General features: G+C 47.9%; 1 protein-coding gene across 1 annotated transcript; it reads right to left on the reverse strand.

The window, feature by feature from the left end:
- Positions 1–4844: 4844 nt before the first annotated feature.
- PLAGL2 (PLAG1 like zinc finger 2) lies at positions 4845–18499 on the reverse strand. Its single transcript, XM_066625330.1, has 3 exons — positions 18334–18499; positions 13656–14018; positions 4845–9007 (listed from the first exon to the last, which is right to left on the reverse strand). The coding sequence occupies exons 2-3, from the start codon at positions 13904–13906 to the stop codon at positions 7804–7806; spliced, it is 1455 nt and encodes a 484-aa protein (XP_066481427.1). The 5' UTR covers positions 13907–14018; positions 18334–18499; the 3' UTR covers positions 4845–7803.
- Positions 18500–18508: the final 9 nt, after the last annotated feature.

Raw genomic sequence — 18508 nt, forward strand, 5'->3', positions numbered from 1 at the left:
TCACCGCTGCGATACAGCATCAGCCGCAAAGGAAAGGCCAGCCTTGCTTTGTGCAAGGCCTTGAGCTACTGCAAGACCTTCATTCATTCATATAAGTTCCATCTCTAATATATTCATTTATGTAAATTTATTCAAATTTTAAATGTAAATTAATTTTTTTCCCCGGCCCCCAACAGTGTCGGAGAGATGGTGCGGCCCTCCTGCCAAAATGTTTGGACACCCCTGCTCTATGGGGACAAAGGCAGGACAAAAATACATATAAATAAATCATTTGTCTAAAGTTCCTATCCTCCAAGGCAGTGCTTCTCAAACTTTTAGGGAGCTTTACTTCCTAAGTAAATCTTTGCAAGGGAGGAGTGAGGGCAGTGACACAATCTCCAGGATCACATTACTGGGGGGGGGGGGGCACAAGGGGAGTATTTTCACTTACTTTCACTCCCTGCAGACTTCTGCAGGCTCCAGGAGGTGCGGGGAGCCCTGCACAGCCCTCTGCAGTTTGAAGATTCTAAGCCTTGGAAAGCCCTGCAGAAGGCTGTGCAGGGCTCCTCGCCCCTCCCAGCAGTGTGATCCTGGAGATTGGGCTGCTGCCCTTCCAGGGACCAGCGACCTTTACACAAACTGCTGGACTCCAACCCACCAGTCTGAGAACCACTGATTCAAGGGATTCAGTGCATGCACCTTGTGTGATGAACAGGGCGGTAGCAGGTAGTAGTCTAGAATTTAAATGGGCAATCAGTGGGCATATTCCTAACTGTGGTCTTGTTCCCCAAAGACACAAACACACTGCTACTTCAAACATCTTTAATAAGCAATTTTGTTTTTTAAAAAACCACACACCCTCTTATTTTGGACTTAATTTTGTAAGACAAAAGGAAAAGCTAAAACTGAACAGTGATGAACTGTACATCTCCTAATGGCACTTCAGTCTTTACAGTTTTAAAAATTGACTTATAAGTCATCCCAAATTACTCAGGTAAAGAAGAGGTTATTTACTGTGTTTATAAAAGTGCTAGATTTGTTTGAGAAGTCCACCTTTGGGCCTAGAGAATCCCAGTAGTTATAGCTGAGGGAAGGACAGGTTGGGAAAGATTAGACTGGTATGGCTCAGCTGGGCCAGAGAGGTCAGCTCCTTGCAGAAGTCCAAAGGGTTCTGGGCCTGCTCAGCTGCTTGGAGCAAGAACACTAAAGAAATATGCTCTTGCGCAAAGCAGGGTCACTAGCTTGTTTTGACAACAAGAATACTCAGTAGAACAAGCCTTGTTTCTTCAGAGGAATAGGTATCTGTCCTATGGAAATGATTCATATGACAAAGCATTCTTAGACTCTCTCCACACACCTCTCTACTCAAGGCCAGATTCCTGGCTCGCTGAAGAAGGATTTTGATGGCCTCTGTCCCTTTCCTAAAAGATAAATGCATCCGACTTCATAAGGCTTCCACTGAAATAGAGGCCAGTTCCTTCTAGGCTGAACCCTGAGCATTTTCAACCCTCTTGCCATCAGGCAAAATCCACACACTTCAAGGCTTTCATTCCCCCATTGGGGGTGGGTGTGTCTGTAGGCCACTAAGCCTAATTCTCCTGTACCAGTTACCCTCTCTCACAGGGCACAGCCATCACCCTGTTCCCTTACAACCCTTTGCATACATATACAGGTGTAGTCTCATTAAGGAAACATGGCAACTATCACAAGCAGCAGGTACATGGTGGCAGCTCACAAGAGGTGGCCTGTCCCAGCCCACCCCCTGCTCTAAAGCAAAGCTTCATCACATGTAGCAGTAAAATCTTGGTTAACACACTTTACATTTAAACATTCTTTTAAAAAAAAAAACAAAAAAACCCCAAAGCTCTAATATTTAAGACAACGTAAAACACCCAGGAATTTAATGGGCTGAGAATACCCTCCTGGGACAGGAGAAGGCAGTCGTTTCAAACTCACAATTCCAGCCTTTCAGGATTATAGAAAAACCCATTCGTGTGGCCACTCGTGTGTCTTCCTCATCGCAAATACACCATCTAACATGCTGGGCTGAAGGGTGCTGGAGCATGACAGTGAACTTGGTAAACCATAGTAGGGAGAAGGTAGGTCTCTTGAGACAAAATATCAATCTTTGCTTTCTCTAGGCAGAATGCTCAATAGAGGTAACTCTCATTTTCTGAGCTGTCTCAAAACTAGAGCTATTGCTGTACAAAATGCAGAAAGTCCTGAAGTGACTTGTACCTCAGAGTAACCCAGAGGGCTTAACAAAAAATACACTCTTTTCCCCAACCCACTGGCACTCTCCCCAAATCTAAACTATTTTCAACCACTTTTTTTTCCTAATTCTCCCACATCAGAGAGCCAAGTATGCAGTGCACATACAGCCAACACACTGTACATCAGATTCTTAGTGCAGAGCTCACTTGGATCAGTTTAAGAACAGAATCTAAAGAACTTTTGGTTGGTGATTCAGCAGATATTTTACTCCTGAAAGACTATACATAATTTCTGTCATTTGCCACTTTCTAAAGGACAAGACCACAACAATCATATTTTAGAAGCTAATTCCAATACTTGTGAGGGGTGTATTCAGAAAATACACTGGGATGGGGCACAGAAGAAATCTTTGAAATACAGTGAAGAACCCACAATGCTTTGTCCTTAGCACACAAGGCTAGGATCAGATTCCAAGGATAACAACACTATGTCAGATTTTATTCCCAAATTAGAAGCACCTTGCTATCACTAGAGGGAAAAAAGAGCTACAAGTTTATGGTGTGCCACTTAAATGAGGAGATGATACCTGTAACTTGATGTGTTTACTGTTCTGGTAAATAGGCCTATATCCAGACTAGCAATATAAGAAAATCAGATTTGTCTAATCAAAAGGGAAGAAACTGCTTGGTTTGGGACCTAAATGTGTGATGGAAGCTCCCATGCATTGGCATTTGTAAAAGATGATGTACAAACTAGGAGAGCAAAAAACCATGGCAGGTCCAGCACTAATTAGAAACACCTGTCAGTTTTCTCAGTTCCTGAAGTGTCTAGCTGGGGCTGAGTGGAGTTGTTATAACATCTGCACAAATAAAACTAGAGGAAGCAGTACTTGCTTCCTCACAACAGGGAGTGTAAAAAGGGACACCAAATGAGAATTAGGCTGCCAAAAAGAATTGGCAGCAGAGGTCACTTCAGTCAATTTACCCATTACTGTGACATGAGAAAGGTTCAAGGTGATTTCACACACCTGTTTTGTATGGTGCATGTTGCTTCAAGAAATCCTCACCACCCTAAGGAAAAATTTGGCCTTCAGTAGTGCACCAGAGCTTAGTAAATATCAGATTGTACCATGCAAGCAAAATACCACATCAGTGCTCTGGGGCAAAATTGCTTCACTAGGATTCTCATGTCATGAAGGGATTTAACATGTTTATGCATCATGTGATCACATAGGATATGTAAAGAGATGGTAGTGGTAGGGCTCATCTCTTTGCAACAGGAACAAGTCCTTTAACTCCCATTCTGCTTCATGCAACTAGCACAATGTACATCTCAGTCTTAAAACATGATGCAGTTATCAAGGTTATGATAGGTCACGGCTTTTTTGATTAACATAATGCATCACTTGACAAATGGGTGAATTTGAGCCAATCGGTTCTTTTTATGCAGCCAGAGGTTCAATGAAATTGACAATCAGTAGTTTAACACGAATGAAATCGCCTCCCACCCACTTATTACCAGAACAGTTATTCCACGAACCATCTGCCTCCAGGTCTAATAATGGTGAGAACAGTAGCCACCCTTATGCCTAGGAAAAGAGGAGTATCAGGTATCAGTATTAGGCAAGAGTCCCAGAACATTCAAATTAATGTTTCAGGTGGTCCAGTAACTGAGGCTTTTGTATTACAAGTATCTTTTCTGAAGAATGAGAATGAACTTTCCCTTAATTCTACCCTGGCATTAACTCTGAGCTAGTACCAATACCTTTGTAATCGTACAATATAGAGAAGTGGGGGGGGGGGGAACAGCTTGATAATTCCCTACTGCCCTTGGTCCCAGTGGCGAAACCAACTAGGCAAGCTGGAAAACAGCTTCAGGTCCCGTCAGTGTCACTCCCAAAAATGTGAAATTAAATGTTCAACGTTCTTCTTTAAAAAAAACCCTCCTCCTCCTGAGTTGCATCCTAAGATAACGGCCTGATACTATCCAACTTTCCAGTGCTGATGCAGTCATGCTAACAGGAAGCGTGTTGCATCCTGCAGAGGGGAGGCGCAGACATGGAAGCCTCCCTCAAGGTAAAGGCATGTTTATTCCCTTACCTCAGGGCTACACTGCAAATAAATAGTCACTGGAAAGTTGGATAGGCTCAGGCCCTAAATTACTAATGACAGACAGGCCCATCAAAATCAAGTTCCAACTTCCTTATGCATGACTAACTACATTTAGGGTACAACCCACTGGATTAGGCATATGTGCCCATTCTGCAAAAATGCACACTGTCTGGAAGATGCCAGAATAGGATGGTGAGCTTTATATACACAAAATATATAAATTTGCTTTCTTTGGGTAAAAGGTGGTCTGTTAACTCAAGTTCTTACACCAAGAAGCCTCACTATAAAGTAAGGCAGCAGTGATAAGTTCTTGACCATGATAGAGTTGACATTGTACTCTTTTTCCCCTCTTTGGAAGGCTAGTTGTGCAGATATGTGGACAGCAGTTCAGTCTTTATTAAACCCCACCCACCCCCAAAAAACTCAAAGCTTTAATATGACCATGGTAGACCCCCCCCCCCCAAAATGGCTGCATGTATTGTGGCAATGACAACTCTGTAATAATGTCTCCAACTCCTTGCAAAGCTATTGTCTGAACACTGAAGCTGGAAAGTAGACAGTTTGGAATGACAGACGGTGACTCGCTGCTGCTGACCTTAACTCAAATAGGTGGTTCAAGTCACTCAAGGCCCTCTTCACTTTTGCTCCACTACCTCCTGCTACTGCTGATGCTAGCAAGAAGCATATTTGTGTAGAATTTCTTTTTCATACTGTGGCTGGACAGAACAGACATCATGAACAACAAATGCAATAAACAGTATAGTAGTTCAGGTGTAGAGTGCCACCACTAAGAACACCACTACTTTTGGATAGCAGCCAAATACATGTTGCTGAAACAGAAGACCAGATTTGGTAGACAAACCGCCTGACCCACTACATCCGTGTGCGAACCAACTTCGCATCTACTGCTAAACAAATCCACTGCAATTTTCTCCCCCTATCCCCTGCTCGATTACTAACAAAGAATATTTTGGTATAAATGTGAATATAAGAGCGCTCCAAATTAGACAAACCTTAGCTATATGTGGGACAATGAAGCTAAGAGATAAAAGTCAACAGTGAAATAGTTGTTCAGTGAAATATTGACCAGAATCTGGAAAATTCTCCTGGGTCAAATTTTGCCAGAAAATAAACTGGAAGGAGCAAGCAGGCAAGCTTGGTAAAAGCCAGAAAAGTGATGAGACACAGGAAACTCAACCCGTGAATCTCTAGAATCAGCTATGTTCAGAAATCAAATGCCATTTCTGAAGATGGTACAATTTATTACAAGTGTTGAGGTAGTGAAGTTATGAGGATTGCATAAGAGAAAAGACTGTGCAACATTTTCTGGAAAAAGGAGAGTAACAGAAGATGCAACTGAGGTATTTCAAAATACTGAATGATAAAGAGAAGTCCGGCTGCTCTCCTACTTACCCAGCGCAAGGCACACACTGAAATTAGAAAAGGCAATGTCTTAGACTGAGATCAGTTCAGGAAGCACAATATGTGGAACTCACTGCCACATGCATGTCTTGAGGTAAGTATTATACAAAAACTGATATGACAGAGAAAAATCTTGAAAAAGGCTAGCTAAGCTAAGTCTACAAGGACTGCCCCTCCAAAAGACAGAATGAAATCCTGTACAAAAGGATATCAAAATACTGGGAGTCAACAGGAGAGAGGCTAGAGCTTAAAGTAAACTGGAATTAACATGAATTAGTAGGCAAGTTTTCTATGCATCTGCTGAAGATGAAGGGGGCTCCAGAGAGCCCAATGACTGCATCTGCAGAACCACTGTAGAGGTAGGCTCAGAATTCCTGAACAGACAAAAGAAAGACTCTCCAGTTTTATCATACTGAAGAGGTGCACATTTGGGATCTGAGGTCACCACGTGAAAATTCAGAATGTGGAAGGGAACCCACATCTTGAGGCATTCGCGGAGATACAGGCACCAGTAGAACAATCCAAGCAGGCAGCTGAGGAAGGGCTGTAAACTGTAAAAGGGGCAAGAAAAGTGGATCAGAAGCAAAGAGGAACAAGGTCAGCCCATTAATTGATGCTGGAGAAGCAGAAAGTCAGGAACAACTGGAGACTGAGCACTGGAGGGTTCAGCTTCCATGTGCCGTGCGCCAACTCTATGTCCTCCTGACATTATCAGGTTGCAAGGGATGACAAAGCACCTCTTACAGCCCCACCTTCAGATCAGGAGCACAAAGCCACAGCATTCTTCTATGGTTTCCTGTAATTATGCAGGATCAAGTTTTCTTCTCAATTAAACCCACAAAACAGCCCTAATTCTACCTGGACACCATATTCCTCAAGAGAGGGACAGATGAGATTAGGGTGGAGAATTCTGGAGACTGCATCAGCTGGTTGTCATCCCATTCGTTTCTGTGAAAGCCCTGACCACCCCAAATTATGAGGTTCTTATATACTCTACTGTGGGCAGGGCTTGCCAAGACAGGGTGTAGCTATTTCAAAGCAGAGCTTGGCAGGTTCCTCTACTGAGTTGAGCCAACTTTTCAGGATTCCTACCAACTGGACTTGCTTTTGCACTGTAGCCTCTCTGCTCCTGACTTCTGTCTGGCCTGGCCACTTCTTAACTATCTAGCAATGGCCCAGGATCAGTATCAAGTCCAAGACAGAGTGGAAGCCACAGAAATGGGAACACACCCCAAAGCTTTCTTTAGAATGGTCAAGTCCACAGATACAAAATATGGTCCACAGAGAGCCAAAACATGGCTCTCTGCCCCTACACACACTTTGGGAAATACTGCTCACTCTCACACACACAAAAGCAAACAGGACCTGTTATGTCGCAGGATCCTTCTGACCCGCACTGAGATTTGAAGGAAGTATTCACAGAGCAGTCAGCTACATTGGCAAAAGCTGAAGCAATCCAAAGTCAGTTTATTTTCCCCATAGGGGAAGAAATGGAAGAAGTAGTGAAGTGAAATCAGGGCAACCTGATTTCATTGTGTAAACAGTGTGCTAGCTATTCCAGGAACAAGAACTGTGTCCCTGGCTCTTCCTGATTTGTAACAATGAGAAAAGGATCTGGGGTTGTGTAAAAACAGGAATCTCTAATGAAGCAGTTTTGCAGAAAGAAAGGAAATTTTGCACCTGCGCACGACACAGACTAAGTATCATGGGCAGAACTAGCCGAGATGATGATGGAAGGGGATTGTGGAAGTGGAAGGCAGCCTCTTTCCAGCCTGCCTGGTTCAACTGAGATCCGAAAATGCAGAACGAACATTGGGCCCTAACTTGAGACAGGCCTCACATTCAACTTCCTCTAAAGTGGAACAAGGCGAGAAGGCCCAAGCGAAGGTCAGTGTGAAGTGTCACTCCTGATTTAACAAAAACCAGATTAACAAAATACCTGAAATTCTACTTGCTGTAACCTACTCACTCTCCAGGACTGAGGTACACAGCAAAGTACACACGGCAACTCCAGTCCTCGAGCACTCCACCCAGTACCCCATTCATGTGTCCAGGTAAGCTCTGCTCTGCAGCAGTCTCACTGGAATGCTTGGTGGAAACGTGGCAAGGTGGTTGCACCCAAATTGGGAGAGAACACCGAGGGCAATGAATGAAGGGCCCCAAAGCCAAGCGAGGCTGTGGCCCCCGGGGACTCCTGTGGCGGCAAAGCAGTGAGGAGTGACTGGGCCTCTCCCTGTGAATAACCCATGACCAGCCCCCCTGAAGACACGGGGGGGTTGCATGGCGGAAGGTTCAAGGGGAGGAAACCCAGAAGATGGGAGAAGTCCATGTTAGCAGCACAGAGTGCCTCAGAAAGCAGAGCAGGGCTCTTGGGAAGCAGAGTCTCCTCCAGGATAGCAGGCTGAGGAGAGGACGAGGAGGGCTCACCAGGCACAAGTGACAGGCCTCCAGGCAGCTCTGCCAAACAGCTGTCCACCTCTGCTTTGGGTAGTTTGTCAGGCAAGTATGAGGTAGATCCAAGCTGGTATTTGGGGGGAGGTTGTGGCGGGGAGGAAGATTCCAGAGGGTAGCTCATGCCCATCGGCAGAGCACTGGGGACTAAAGAATGGGGCATTCCTGAGCTGGGCATGGGGGGGACATGCGTGCCATACATGCCCATGGGCAGCATCCCAGGGAAACTCTTGCTGCTCATCACATCCCGGGACGCCATGCACAAGACGGGGCTCAGCTCTTCCTTCACGGCTACAGATGAACTGCAGCTGAGAAGGCCCAGCATGTCCACTGGCTCCGCCTTGATCTTCAACAGTTCTTGGGAGTGGCTCTTCTTCATATGTCTGGTCAGGTGGTCTTTGCGACCAAAGCGCTGGGCACAGTACTGGCACAAGAAGTCCTTCCGGCCTGTGTGCACAACCAGGTGCCTCCGAACATCCTTGCGGGTGTAGAAACGCCGATCACAGTGGTCACACGGGTGTTTCTTTTCCTTCACGCTGCCTGATGGCCTCCGGGAATGAGCCTTGAGGTGCTCCAGGAGGACCTGGGTGCTTTCAAACATCTGCATGCACACTTTGCAGCTGAGGTCACCGCTGGCAGCAGCATGCATGGCCAGGTGACGCCGGTAGCCAAGCTTGGTGTTGTAGTTCTTGCCACACTCTGGGCAGTGGAGAGCTTCTTTGTTGGGGTCATGTGTCTGAAGATGATTGCGAAGGTGGTCCTTGCGGTGGAACATCTTCTCACAGTACATGCATTGGTGGGGCTTCTGGGCAGAGTGGGTGGCCAGGTGCCTTAGAGTGGGGAACAAAACAGCATGGATTACAACAGGCTTACCTACCCACCCACTCCCAGCTGGTTCAGCGGGGTCCAGCTCCACTGTGGGCTGCAACGTAAGAAAAGTCCTGCTAGATGAGATCAAAGGCTCATCTTGTCCTGCATCGTTTCCCACAGGAGCCTCTGGGAAGCCATGAGCAGCAGAGCAAAACAGACTCCTCTCCCACCATGGCTCCCTTGCAACTGACATTCAGAGGCCCACCACTGCCAAACCCGGAAGCAGCACACAGCCATCATGACTCCTAGCCATTGGTAAACTTGTCCCCCACGAATCTGTCCAATTCCCTTTTAAAGCTCTCTGAGCTAGTGCCCATCACTGCACTTTGTGGCAATCAATTCCACAGACTGATTGTGCTCTGTGCAAAATGCCTTGTTTTGTCCATCCTGTATCTTGTGCCACTCAGAGCGCAATCCTAAGTGCTTGTTGGGCCGATGCAAATCCTTTGCACCAGCCCGGAAGGGTTGCAAATGTGCTGTAAAATACGTTTGCACCCACTCCAGCGTCAGCTGGGCCAGCACAAGGGTGTGCGTCAGCCCATGGAGGCTGTATCCAGCCTCTGCTGTGCTGAAGCCCAGTAAGTTCGTGCTGGCCAAGCTCAGCTGGTGTGGGGGAGAGGCGTTATGGGGTGGGCAGAGGGCGGGCAGCAAGTGGGCCTGTGGGCAGGCAGACAGGGAGTGGGAGGTGGGGCCAGGATCCAGTGGCGTCGCTAGGGAGGTGCAGGTCGCACCGGGTGACGCATACTGGGGGTGACGCGTACTGGGGGAAGTGACACGCTAAAATCATGATGGTTAGGAGTAACCCCATCATATTATGTACCGTTGGATGCGGAATTTCGAGCAGAATGCAATGCAAAAAACCAGAGTGAAATATCCCCTTTCTATCAATAGTTATGGCCAAAAACCTGGAGAACAAAAAATGCACGGATCCCTATGGAAAGTGAAATTGAGCTGTATCGCGTGTTTATTTGCGAGTAGGCGAACCTGCCTTAGTGCGTCAGAAAGGGCAGGCTGAGAGGAATCCAACGACAACAGAATGGTCCTGATCCAATGAATGCAGCCCCCAAAAACACCTGAGAAGGAAGTCCCTCCCTCCAAGCAGATGAATGTATTGCGCCCTATGGAAAGTGAAACTAAGCCTCATGGTCACGTTTACTCGCCAGTAAGCAAATATGCCTTGGCTGATGTGGAAGATCAGGTGAAGGGAAGTGCAAGGCTACTAGAATGGTCCTGATCCTATGCACCTGCAGCTAAACAAGTGCTCCAGAAGGCAGCCCCCCCCCCCCACTAAAAATGATCAAAACAGAGGCTTCAGCTGATAAGGTGAACCTTTTAGAGACTTGCAAAGCCAGGTGGATCCTGGCAGTGATCTGGTTTAAACAGAACTTGTTAAATTGAACTGGGTACTGGGTGGGACTGAAAACCTTACTGATTTTTTTTTTGGGGGGGGGGGGTCATCTTATTGCAGGCAGGCTACAGAGGAAATTCACTTGGTGGAACAGGGCTGGCTTCTGCTTATTTAATTATTTGTTTTACTTTAATTATTTATACTTATTTGTTTTAATTTGCCTGATGATATTACTTCCACCATGACGTCACTTCTGGTGGGTCTTGGACAGACTGTCATTCTAAAAAGTGGGTCCCAGTGCTAAAAGTTTGAGAACTGCTGCAATAAGGTGTTAGTAAGTTGACACCCTTGGGGGGGTGACACCACTAGTGATCAAAATCACTAAAATCACAGTTTGGAGGAATAATACCAGCATGTTAAATATCAATCAATGCGCAATTTCATGCAGCATGTGTTCTATCTTTGTTCTATCAAAAGGTATAGCCAAAAAACCAGTGGAGGCGGAGTGATGGTACATCACCATGCCCACCACCTGGGGTGTTGCCCCGCCCACTGCATTGGGGGGTGACCCGCTGGCATCCCACACCGGGTGACGCAAACTCTAGTGACGCAACTGCCAGGATCTGACACTTATGGTGGATCCTAACCCCAATCCTGAGATCAGTTCAGGAAGCACAATATGTGGAACTCACTGCCACATGCAAGTCTTGCAAGTATGAGGATTGCATAAGAGAAAAGACTGTGCCACATTTTCTGGAAAAAGGAGAGTAACAGAAGATGCAACTGAGGTATTTCAAAATACTGAATGATGAAGAGAAGTCCGGCTGCTCTCCTACTTACCCAGCGCAAGGCACACACTGAAATTAGAAAAGGCAATGTCTTAGACTGAGATCAGTTCAGGAAGCACAATATGTGGAACTCACTGCCACATGCATGTCTTGAGGTAAGTATTATACAAAAACTGATATGACAGAGAAAAATCTTGAAAAAGGCTAGCTAAGTCTACAAGGACTGCCCCTCCAAAAGACAGAATGAAATCCTGTACAAAAGGATATCAAAATACTGGGAGTCAACAGGAGAGAGGCTAGAGTTTAAGGTAAACTGGAATTCCTGGGCAGGCTGAGTCAGCTCCAGGTTGCTCAGATTTGCACCACCTCTTTGGGTGGCACAGATCCAAGTAGACCCACTGGGGCTGCTGCAGCTCTACCTGGGGCAAGGGGAATTATTTCCCCTTACCTTGGGCCAAGCCACAGCCAGCCCGAAACCTGCGCTGGATACAGCATAGGTCCACCGGCCTCCCCATTCCAGTGTAAGTTAGGATTATGCTGCTCTTTTCGCTGGATAACACCTAGTTCTAGTATTGTGAGAGCAGGAGGGAGGAAAACTTCTCTCTCTCTCTCCACTCCATGCATACTTTTGTACACCTCAATCAGGTTCCCCCATATCACCTGTTTTCAAAGCTAAAAAGTTCCAAATTGTAGCCGTTCCTCATGAGGAATGTGCTCCAGCTCCCGGATCATTTTGGTTGCCCTCTTTTGCACCTCTTTCAGTTCTACAATATCCTTGTTGAGGTGCAACAACCAGAACCTCACACATTATTCCAAATGCAGCCAAATGACAGATTCATCATATGATAATATTTTGTATTGGCAACCTTCAGTCTCAAAAGACTATGGTATCGCACTCTGAAAGGTGGTTCTGGCACAGCGTCTAGTGTGGCTGAAAAGGCCAATCCGGGAGTGACAATCCCTTCCACACCGGGAGCAAGTGCAGTCTGTCCCTGGTCTGTCTCCCTGGCTATGGGCCTTCCTTCTTTGCCTCTTTGCCTCAGACTGTTGGCAAAGTGTCTCTTTAACGGACCGTGGCGAGGCAACACCTTACTGACTGGGGACTGCCCAGCTTAAGGCGGGCGGTAGCTGCCCAATGAGATGCAATGATCTCTCCCATCGTCGGAAGCAGCCCCTGGCGTCACGCTCTACACCAATCGAGCGAAGACTTATAACCGGTAAACTGCTGCTTCCCGTGTTGTGCCGAAGCCGTATGGCGAAGTTGGAGTGTCCTCTCCAGTGCGCGAAGCCTGGGTAAAGAAGGTATGGAGGATAGGCTGTTACCCATGCAGCAAATCCCCCCTCTCCACGTTGCTGGAATGGTCCAATGGAAAGGCAGAAGCCAATACGGTTGGTTCCAGCGGCATCGCAGGAGTTGCCAGAATGTGACTGTGTTCAGCCATGAACTGCCTCAGGGACTCCGGCTCCGGATTTTGCCTCGAGGTTGACTCCTGAAGCCTTTCCCATAACTGGATGTAGCCACAAGGCAGTGGAGGTTTGGGATCAGAGTTTTCCTTCTCTTAGATGAGCTGCCTTCCCCCCCTCCCACCTCGCATCCTATAATATTTGCAGTCTTTTTTCAACTAGCTTTTCAAATGACCGCAGCATGAAATCTGCCTTCTTCACACACACTCCAACACACTAGAAAGATGACAGATTCCATGCTAAGAATCTTTAGGAAAGGGATTCAAATATAGATGCCAAGTTTTTAGAGTTCTGGAACTTAAGGGGACCAAAGGCCATATAGTTCAATACCCTCCCACACTCACCCACCTGCCATTTCCAGCACAACCAATCCAATTCAAATCATAAATGGGCCACAACAGAGAGACAAATCTCTGAAGCCTTGCACAGTGGGTCCTGATGTATTTCCCGTGCTATTGCAAAGGATGTTATATTTGCCCCACAGTCTTCATCAAAATTTCCATCTATAGCCTCCAAGAGCAGGTTATTCTTCCTCCTGCCAGGATTGGGGTGGTGCTCCTCCCCCCCAAACTCTGAGCCACTTGGCTGAGCTGTGATGACTCATTGTTCCACTTCGTGCCCGGAACGCACCTGGCACCGGAAGAAGGAAGAAAGCACCGCTCCCTGCCCGAGTGGTCTGCAGTTGCAAGGGAAAGAGCGGGCTGGGGGCAAATGGGGGGCAGGAGAAGCACGTCTGGTGGTCTCGGTTCACAGGTCTCTGCCCCGCGTTGCAGACGCAACAGGGACCTCTAGCGTCGCTCACACATGCGCACGCCACTAGATGTCACTGCAGCCGAGTTCGGGAGGGCAGGAAATTGGCTGCAGGTTTGAGGCTGTGGCAACGCGCGTTTGGTAAGCGCGCAGGGGGTGGGGTGCATGGCGCGTCACCTCCCCCCCCCCCGCAGCACGTAACCTGGTGAGGCCCGCACCCCCCCGCGCCCCCCTAGAGACACCAGCACACTAGCATACCTGTAGAGTTTGTACTTGGACGCAAAGGCCTTGCCACAGTGCAGCTGCGGACAGCAGTATGGCCTCTGCTCTGGATTTGCTCTCAGCTTCTCCACACTGGCGAAGGAGGCTCCTGACAGCTCATACTGGCATTTTCCTGGGCTCTCGCTCTCTCGGCCCTTGGGCCTGGGCACTAGTTTCCACCCCGTCTCCTGCTCCTCCTGCTTTGCATCTTGAATCCAGTTGGGGACGTGGGTGAAGAATGCTGTCATGGCAGGCCTACTGGAAGAGGGCCATATGAAGTAGAACTCTTGCTCATGGGCATCTCACAGGTACGGTCATGTCCACAAACACCTCTCAAAAGCTTCTACAGAAGGTCTCCATCTGAAATAGTCAATTGGAACTGAATGCATACATGCACAGAGCTGGGAAAAACTTACATCTTTAGATGCTACTATCAAGTTTTAAGCAACAGCTCACAGCATCATAATTTAAGGAATACCTGGGATTTTTTCTCCTATCTTGAAAACACATGTTGCAATATTTAACAGGAAGACTGCTACTATGATTTGAAGTGTCAATGCTAGTGCAAAATTCCTGCAACAACAGGGCTATCCCAACTCCACGTTTTTTATGCTTGCTCAGGACTTTTACTTGCCAGCACAACAAGCTCTACACTCAAGCCTAAGAAATTCCCTTTACTCTTACAAATTGGCAGAAAGGATGGCAAATTTGGGTTGCACATTCTCAAACATATTGCTTCATACGTGTGGCATGACATGAACTGCCTGACAGGTGGCCTGGAATACATCCACCCGGAAGTTGGAGTAACCCTCCTAACCCTATCTGCAATCCAAACCACTTCTGCTACAGAAAGGTTAGGGCTGATCTCACAAGCCCTTCAGTAGAAGAGGAAGTACTGAAATACAAACCTCCATCTTATCATCAGTTATGAAAATGGATTTTGAGATAAGATCAGGGTCTGGGAGCACCAAATCCTATAGCAAGGCTGAAGCTAGGCAGGCATGAACCTGATCACTGTGCAGGTGGGACACAACTGGCACTCCCATTATAAGTGAACTTTCTGAAGGAAGATCAGGCTGCATGAATAAGACATCCTCAAGGAACAAGTGAAATGCCTGATCATACTCTAAGCAGAGGTGCCCAAACTTGCAACCGCTGTGTGCCTGGAATGTGGTCCCTGTTCAGGCTGCAGCTTTCTGTTCCACCCATGCATGGCTCATTGTCTGGGTAGACCAGGAAGCTCTGGGCAGTCGCGTCAGTTGCCCAGAGTCCCAGAAGGCTGTGAGACAGGATATCCAGGCAGATGCAACTGCCCAGAGCAACAAGCCGTGCAGGGATGGAATGCTAAGGTCCAGTCACCCTGGATTTGGCCCCCAGGCAGGGGTTCAAGCAGCCCTGCTCTAAAGTGACAATGCAAACTTACTTAAGAGCCAACCTATAAAACACAGTGGGGTCATTTCACGTCAAATCATCACACTGTTTCAGACTGACCTCCTTAGATTTTTATGAAATTAGAGTGCTCATTTGTTCTATGCTGTGATGCAAACATACCAATTTTTAGCAGCCTATATTCCTTAATTGAAATTTTATAGCTACGTAAAAGTTCAAAATTTTATCAAAAAATGGCATGCTAGTGATACTTTAACTAGCTGTAACTCAGACACCAGTTGAGATATTGAACTGGGGGAGGTATAATTCTAAAGCCCTTTTAATGAGCCTTCATACAATATGCAACAGGACGGGTTTAATTTTTTTTTAATTGAAAATTTAGAGGGATCTGAAGGCCTTGGGGATGGACCTCAACAAGTGGGAAACCCTGGCCTCTGAGCGGTCCGCCTGGAGGCAGGCTGTGCAGCATGGCCTTTCCCAGTTTGAAGAGACACTTTGCCAGCAGTCTGAGGCAAAGAGGCAAAGAAGAAAGGCCCATAGCCAGGGAGACAGACCAGGGACAGACTGCACTTGCTCCCGGTGTGGAAGGGATTGTCGCTCCCGGATTGGCCTTTTCAGCCACACTAGACGCTATGCCAGAACCACCTTTCAGAGCGCGATACCAGAGTCTTTCGAGACTGAAGGTTGCCAATACAAGACTTAAATATTTTTTTTCTCTGTAAGTTTAAAAATTTGAAAAAATGCATTTCTTCAATAACTATGCAGGATCTTTAAGTACAACAAGCTTTTATCAAAATCTAAGAACACGAGGTAGAAAAGTATATGATGTGACATGGAATGACCCAGTGAGACTTTTTCAAATGAGCATATTGGGATCAGGACATATTGGGAACATTTTTAGTCTGTTTAGCTTTGTTACAAGAATTGCCGTTTCTAGCACACAGCTGAGTTAAATAAGTGTTTCATAATAGTGGAAATGTACAATTCCTATGGTAGTCCTATGGACATAAGAACATAAAAAGAGCCCCGCTGGCTCAGGCCATAGGCCCATCTAGTCCAGCTTCCTGTATCTCACAGCGGCCCACCAAATGCCCCAGGGAGCACACCAGATAACAAGAAGACCTGCAAGGCTTCCTGGGAATTGTAGTTAAGAACATAAGAACAGCCCCAATGGATCAGGCCAGAGGCCCATCTAATCCAGCTTCCTGTATCTCACAGCGGCCCACCAAATGCCCCAGGGAGCAGACCAGATAACAAGAGACCTGCAAGGTTTCCTGGGAATTGTAGTTAAGAACATAAAAAGAGCCCCGCTGGATCAGGCCATAGGCCCATCTAGTCCAGCTTCCCGTATCTCACAGTGGCCCACCAAATGCCCCAGGGAGCACACAAGACAACAGGCACAACCTGGTTAAGACAAAATGCCATAAGTTTCTCTTCCTCACAGCCGGCCCATGAGTTCCACTGCCATGTTTTAATTTTGCAGTGGGAGTTCTCTCTGCTTTGGCTGTTTCCACTCCATAGGTGTCATTTTCAGAAAACTACCTTGTCAGAAAACTATCTGTTGTAAATGTGCAGTCATCCTTCAGCCTCATTCTTCAACACTATTTAATCTGGACTAGGCCCACTGAAGCAAAAGACTTTCTTCACATTTCAAACAGACTAAATTCCTGCCTTCCAATCCAAGTGGTTTGCTTTGCTAATTCACAAAGCTCACTCTTGGTCCTTGCTGGAAGGAATACCCTTTCTTGTGTCACCTGCTACAGGGATGCCAAGACTCTTTTGCCTTTGTTTTTAATGATTTTTGCACTTGCACATCTGGCAAGCTGACAGGGCAGGCTGCCATGCAGGCCATGTGGAGAAAGCAGGCCAAGTGTTTCCATCCAAATAGGTCAAGGCCAAGTGATATTCCCAGAAAGGTGGGCACACAGCCAGAGAGCTCCAGTGCTTTCCACAGGTCCTTCTGTCTCCCAGTGCAAACTGAACTTCCATCAGCACTTGGGACAGCGAACCTGCAGAACTCTTGACCCAAGGGTCTGAAATGTGGTTCACCTCACTAAGGCACATCCTAATGGCAGAATCCCAGAAATCCCTATTAAACTCCCAAATAAACAACTGCAAAGGTGCATAATCTAGTCCTATGGAGACAGGGTGAATTGAAAAACAAAGTTTGCACAGAACTACATGACACACTTTCTCACAGGATGGAGAATCCTTATATATCATTCAATGGGGGGCCAATTTCAGAACTCCTCTTTGATACAGACCAGTGTTCTTCAGCTTTAGGGTCAGGACCCCAACGGGGTCACGAAGCCTCAGCTGCGGGGATGCGGCAACATACAGGAATGAAAAAGGTTGTAGACTAATGAATTAGAGCACCAACAGGTAAAGGGGATGGCATCAGGTGTACCCCTTCAGACACCACAAGACCGTCTCCCCGTCCTGCTCAGGTGCTTGGCAATTGTGCCAAAATAGCCTTTACTAGTGCCAGGCTTCAGGGTAATGTTTTTACTCTTTCTAATAACAATACAGTATTTGGTTATAGTGAACAGTGCTGGGATGGCATTATGGGGGGGGGGTGGGCAGGATCCTAGGAGGGGGACAGGCTCAACGGTGGGGTCCCCGTCTCAGCACAGCCCATCCCCAGAAGGGACATGAGGTCCCAGAGTCCTTGGAAAGCACTGTCACTGTGTGAGGTGAGGCAGAGCCTCCCCAACAGAGTCCTATGAAAAGCGCCGCTGCTGCCATGTGAGGCGCTCAAGCACTCTCAAGCCACACACAACACCTCCCTGCTCCTACAAGCCCGATCCTGCCCAACCTTTCTCTGCCCCCCTTCCTCCCCATATCCCTGCTCCCATGAGCCTGATCCTGCCCAAAGGGCCCGATCCTGCCCAACCTTTCTCTGCCCCCTCCACCCGCACTTCCCTGCACCTATGAGCCCGATCCTGCCAAAGGGCCCTATCCTGTCCAACCTTTCTATGCCCCCCTGCCTCCTCACCCACCTGCTTCACAGAGCCCGATCCCTCCCCACGTCCCTGCTCCTATGCGCCCGATCCTGTCCCAACTTTCTCTGCCCCCTCCCTCGCCACGTCTCGGCTGCTAAGGGCCCGATGTTGACCAAGCCTTCTCTGCCCCCCTCCCACCACACGTCCCTGCTCTCCCCCCAAGCGAGACCTGAACCCCGGGCCCCCAGAGCGCGGCCTGCCCCACACCAGCCCCCCCAGCGGCCTCCGCCCGCCCCCCAGCCCGGGGTCCTCGCCCGGCCCGAGGCGCGCGGCGGCTCACCCACCCCGGCACCGCCGCCTCGGGCTCCCCGCTGCTGGCTGCTCCCGGCGCCCGCGGGCGGAGCAAGAGGCCCGAACGCTCGCTCTGGGGACGGGGGCGGCCCCATGGCCGGGGCGCGTCAGGCGCGGCGCGCGGCCCTCCCCGCTTGCCTCACTCTGGCGCCCCTCAAGGCCTCCATG

This window comes from Tiliqua scincoides, chromosome 4, assembly GCF_035046505.1.
Source record: "Tiliqua scincoides isolate rTilSci1 chromosome 4, rTilSci1.hap2, whole genome shotgun sequence".
In the NCBI taxonomy this organism is placed as follows: Eukaryota; Metazoa; Chordata; class Lepidosauria; order Squamata; family Scincidae; genus Tiliqua; species Tiliqua scincoides.

Excerpts from the sequence above, each read along its gene's own strand:
- PLAGL2 (XM_066625330.1), bottom strand. The coding sequence starts at position 13,906 with ATGACAGCATTCTTCACCCACGTCCCCAACTGGATTCAAGATGCAAAG. Across the intron at positions 9,008-13,655 it reads TCCAAGTACAAACTCTACAG|GCACCTGGCCACCCACTCTG; the intron begins GTATGCTAGTGT and ends CCCCACTCTAAG.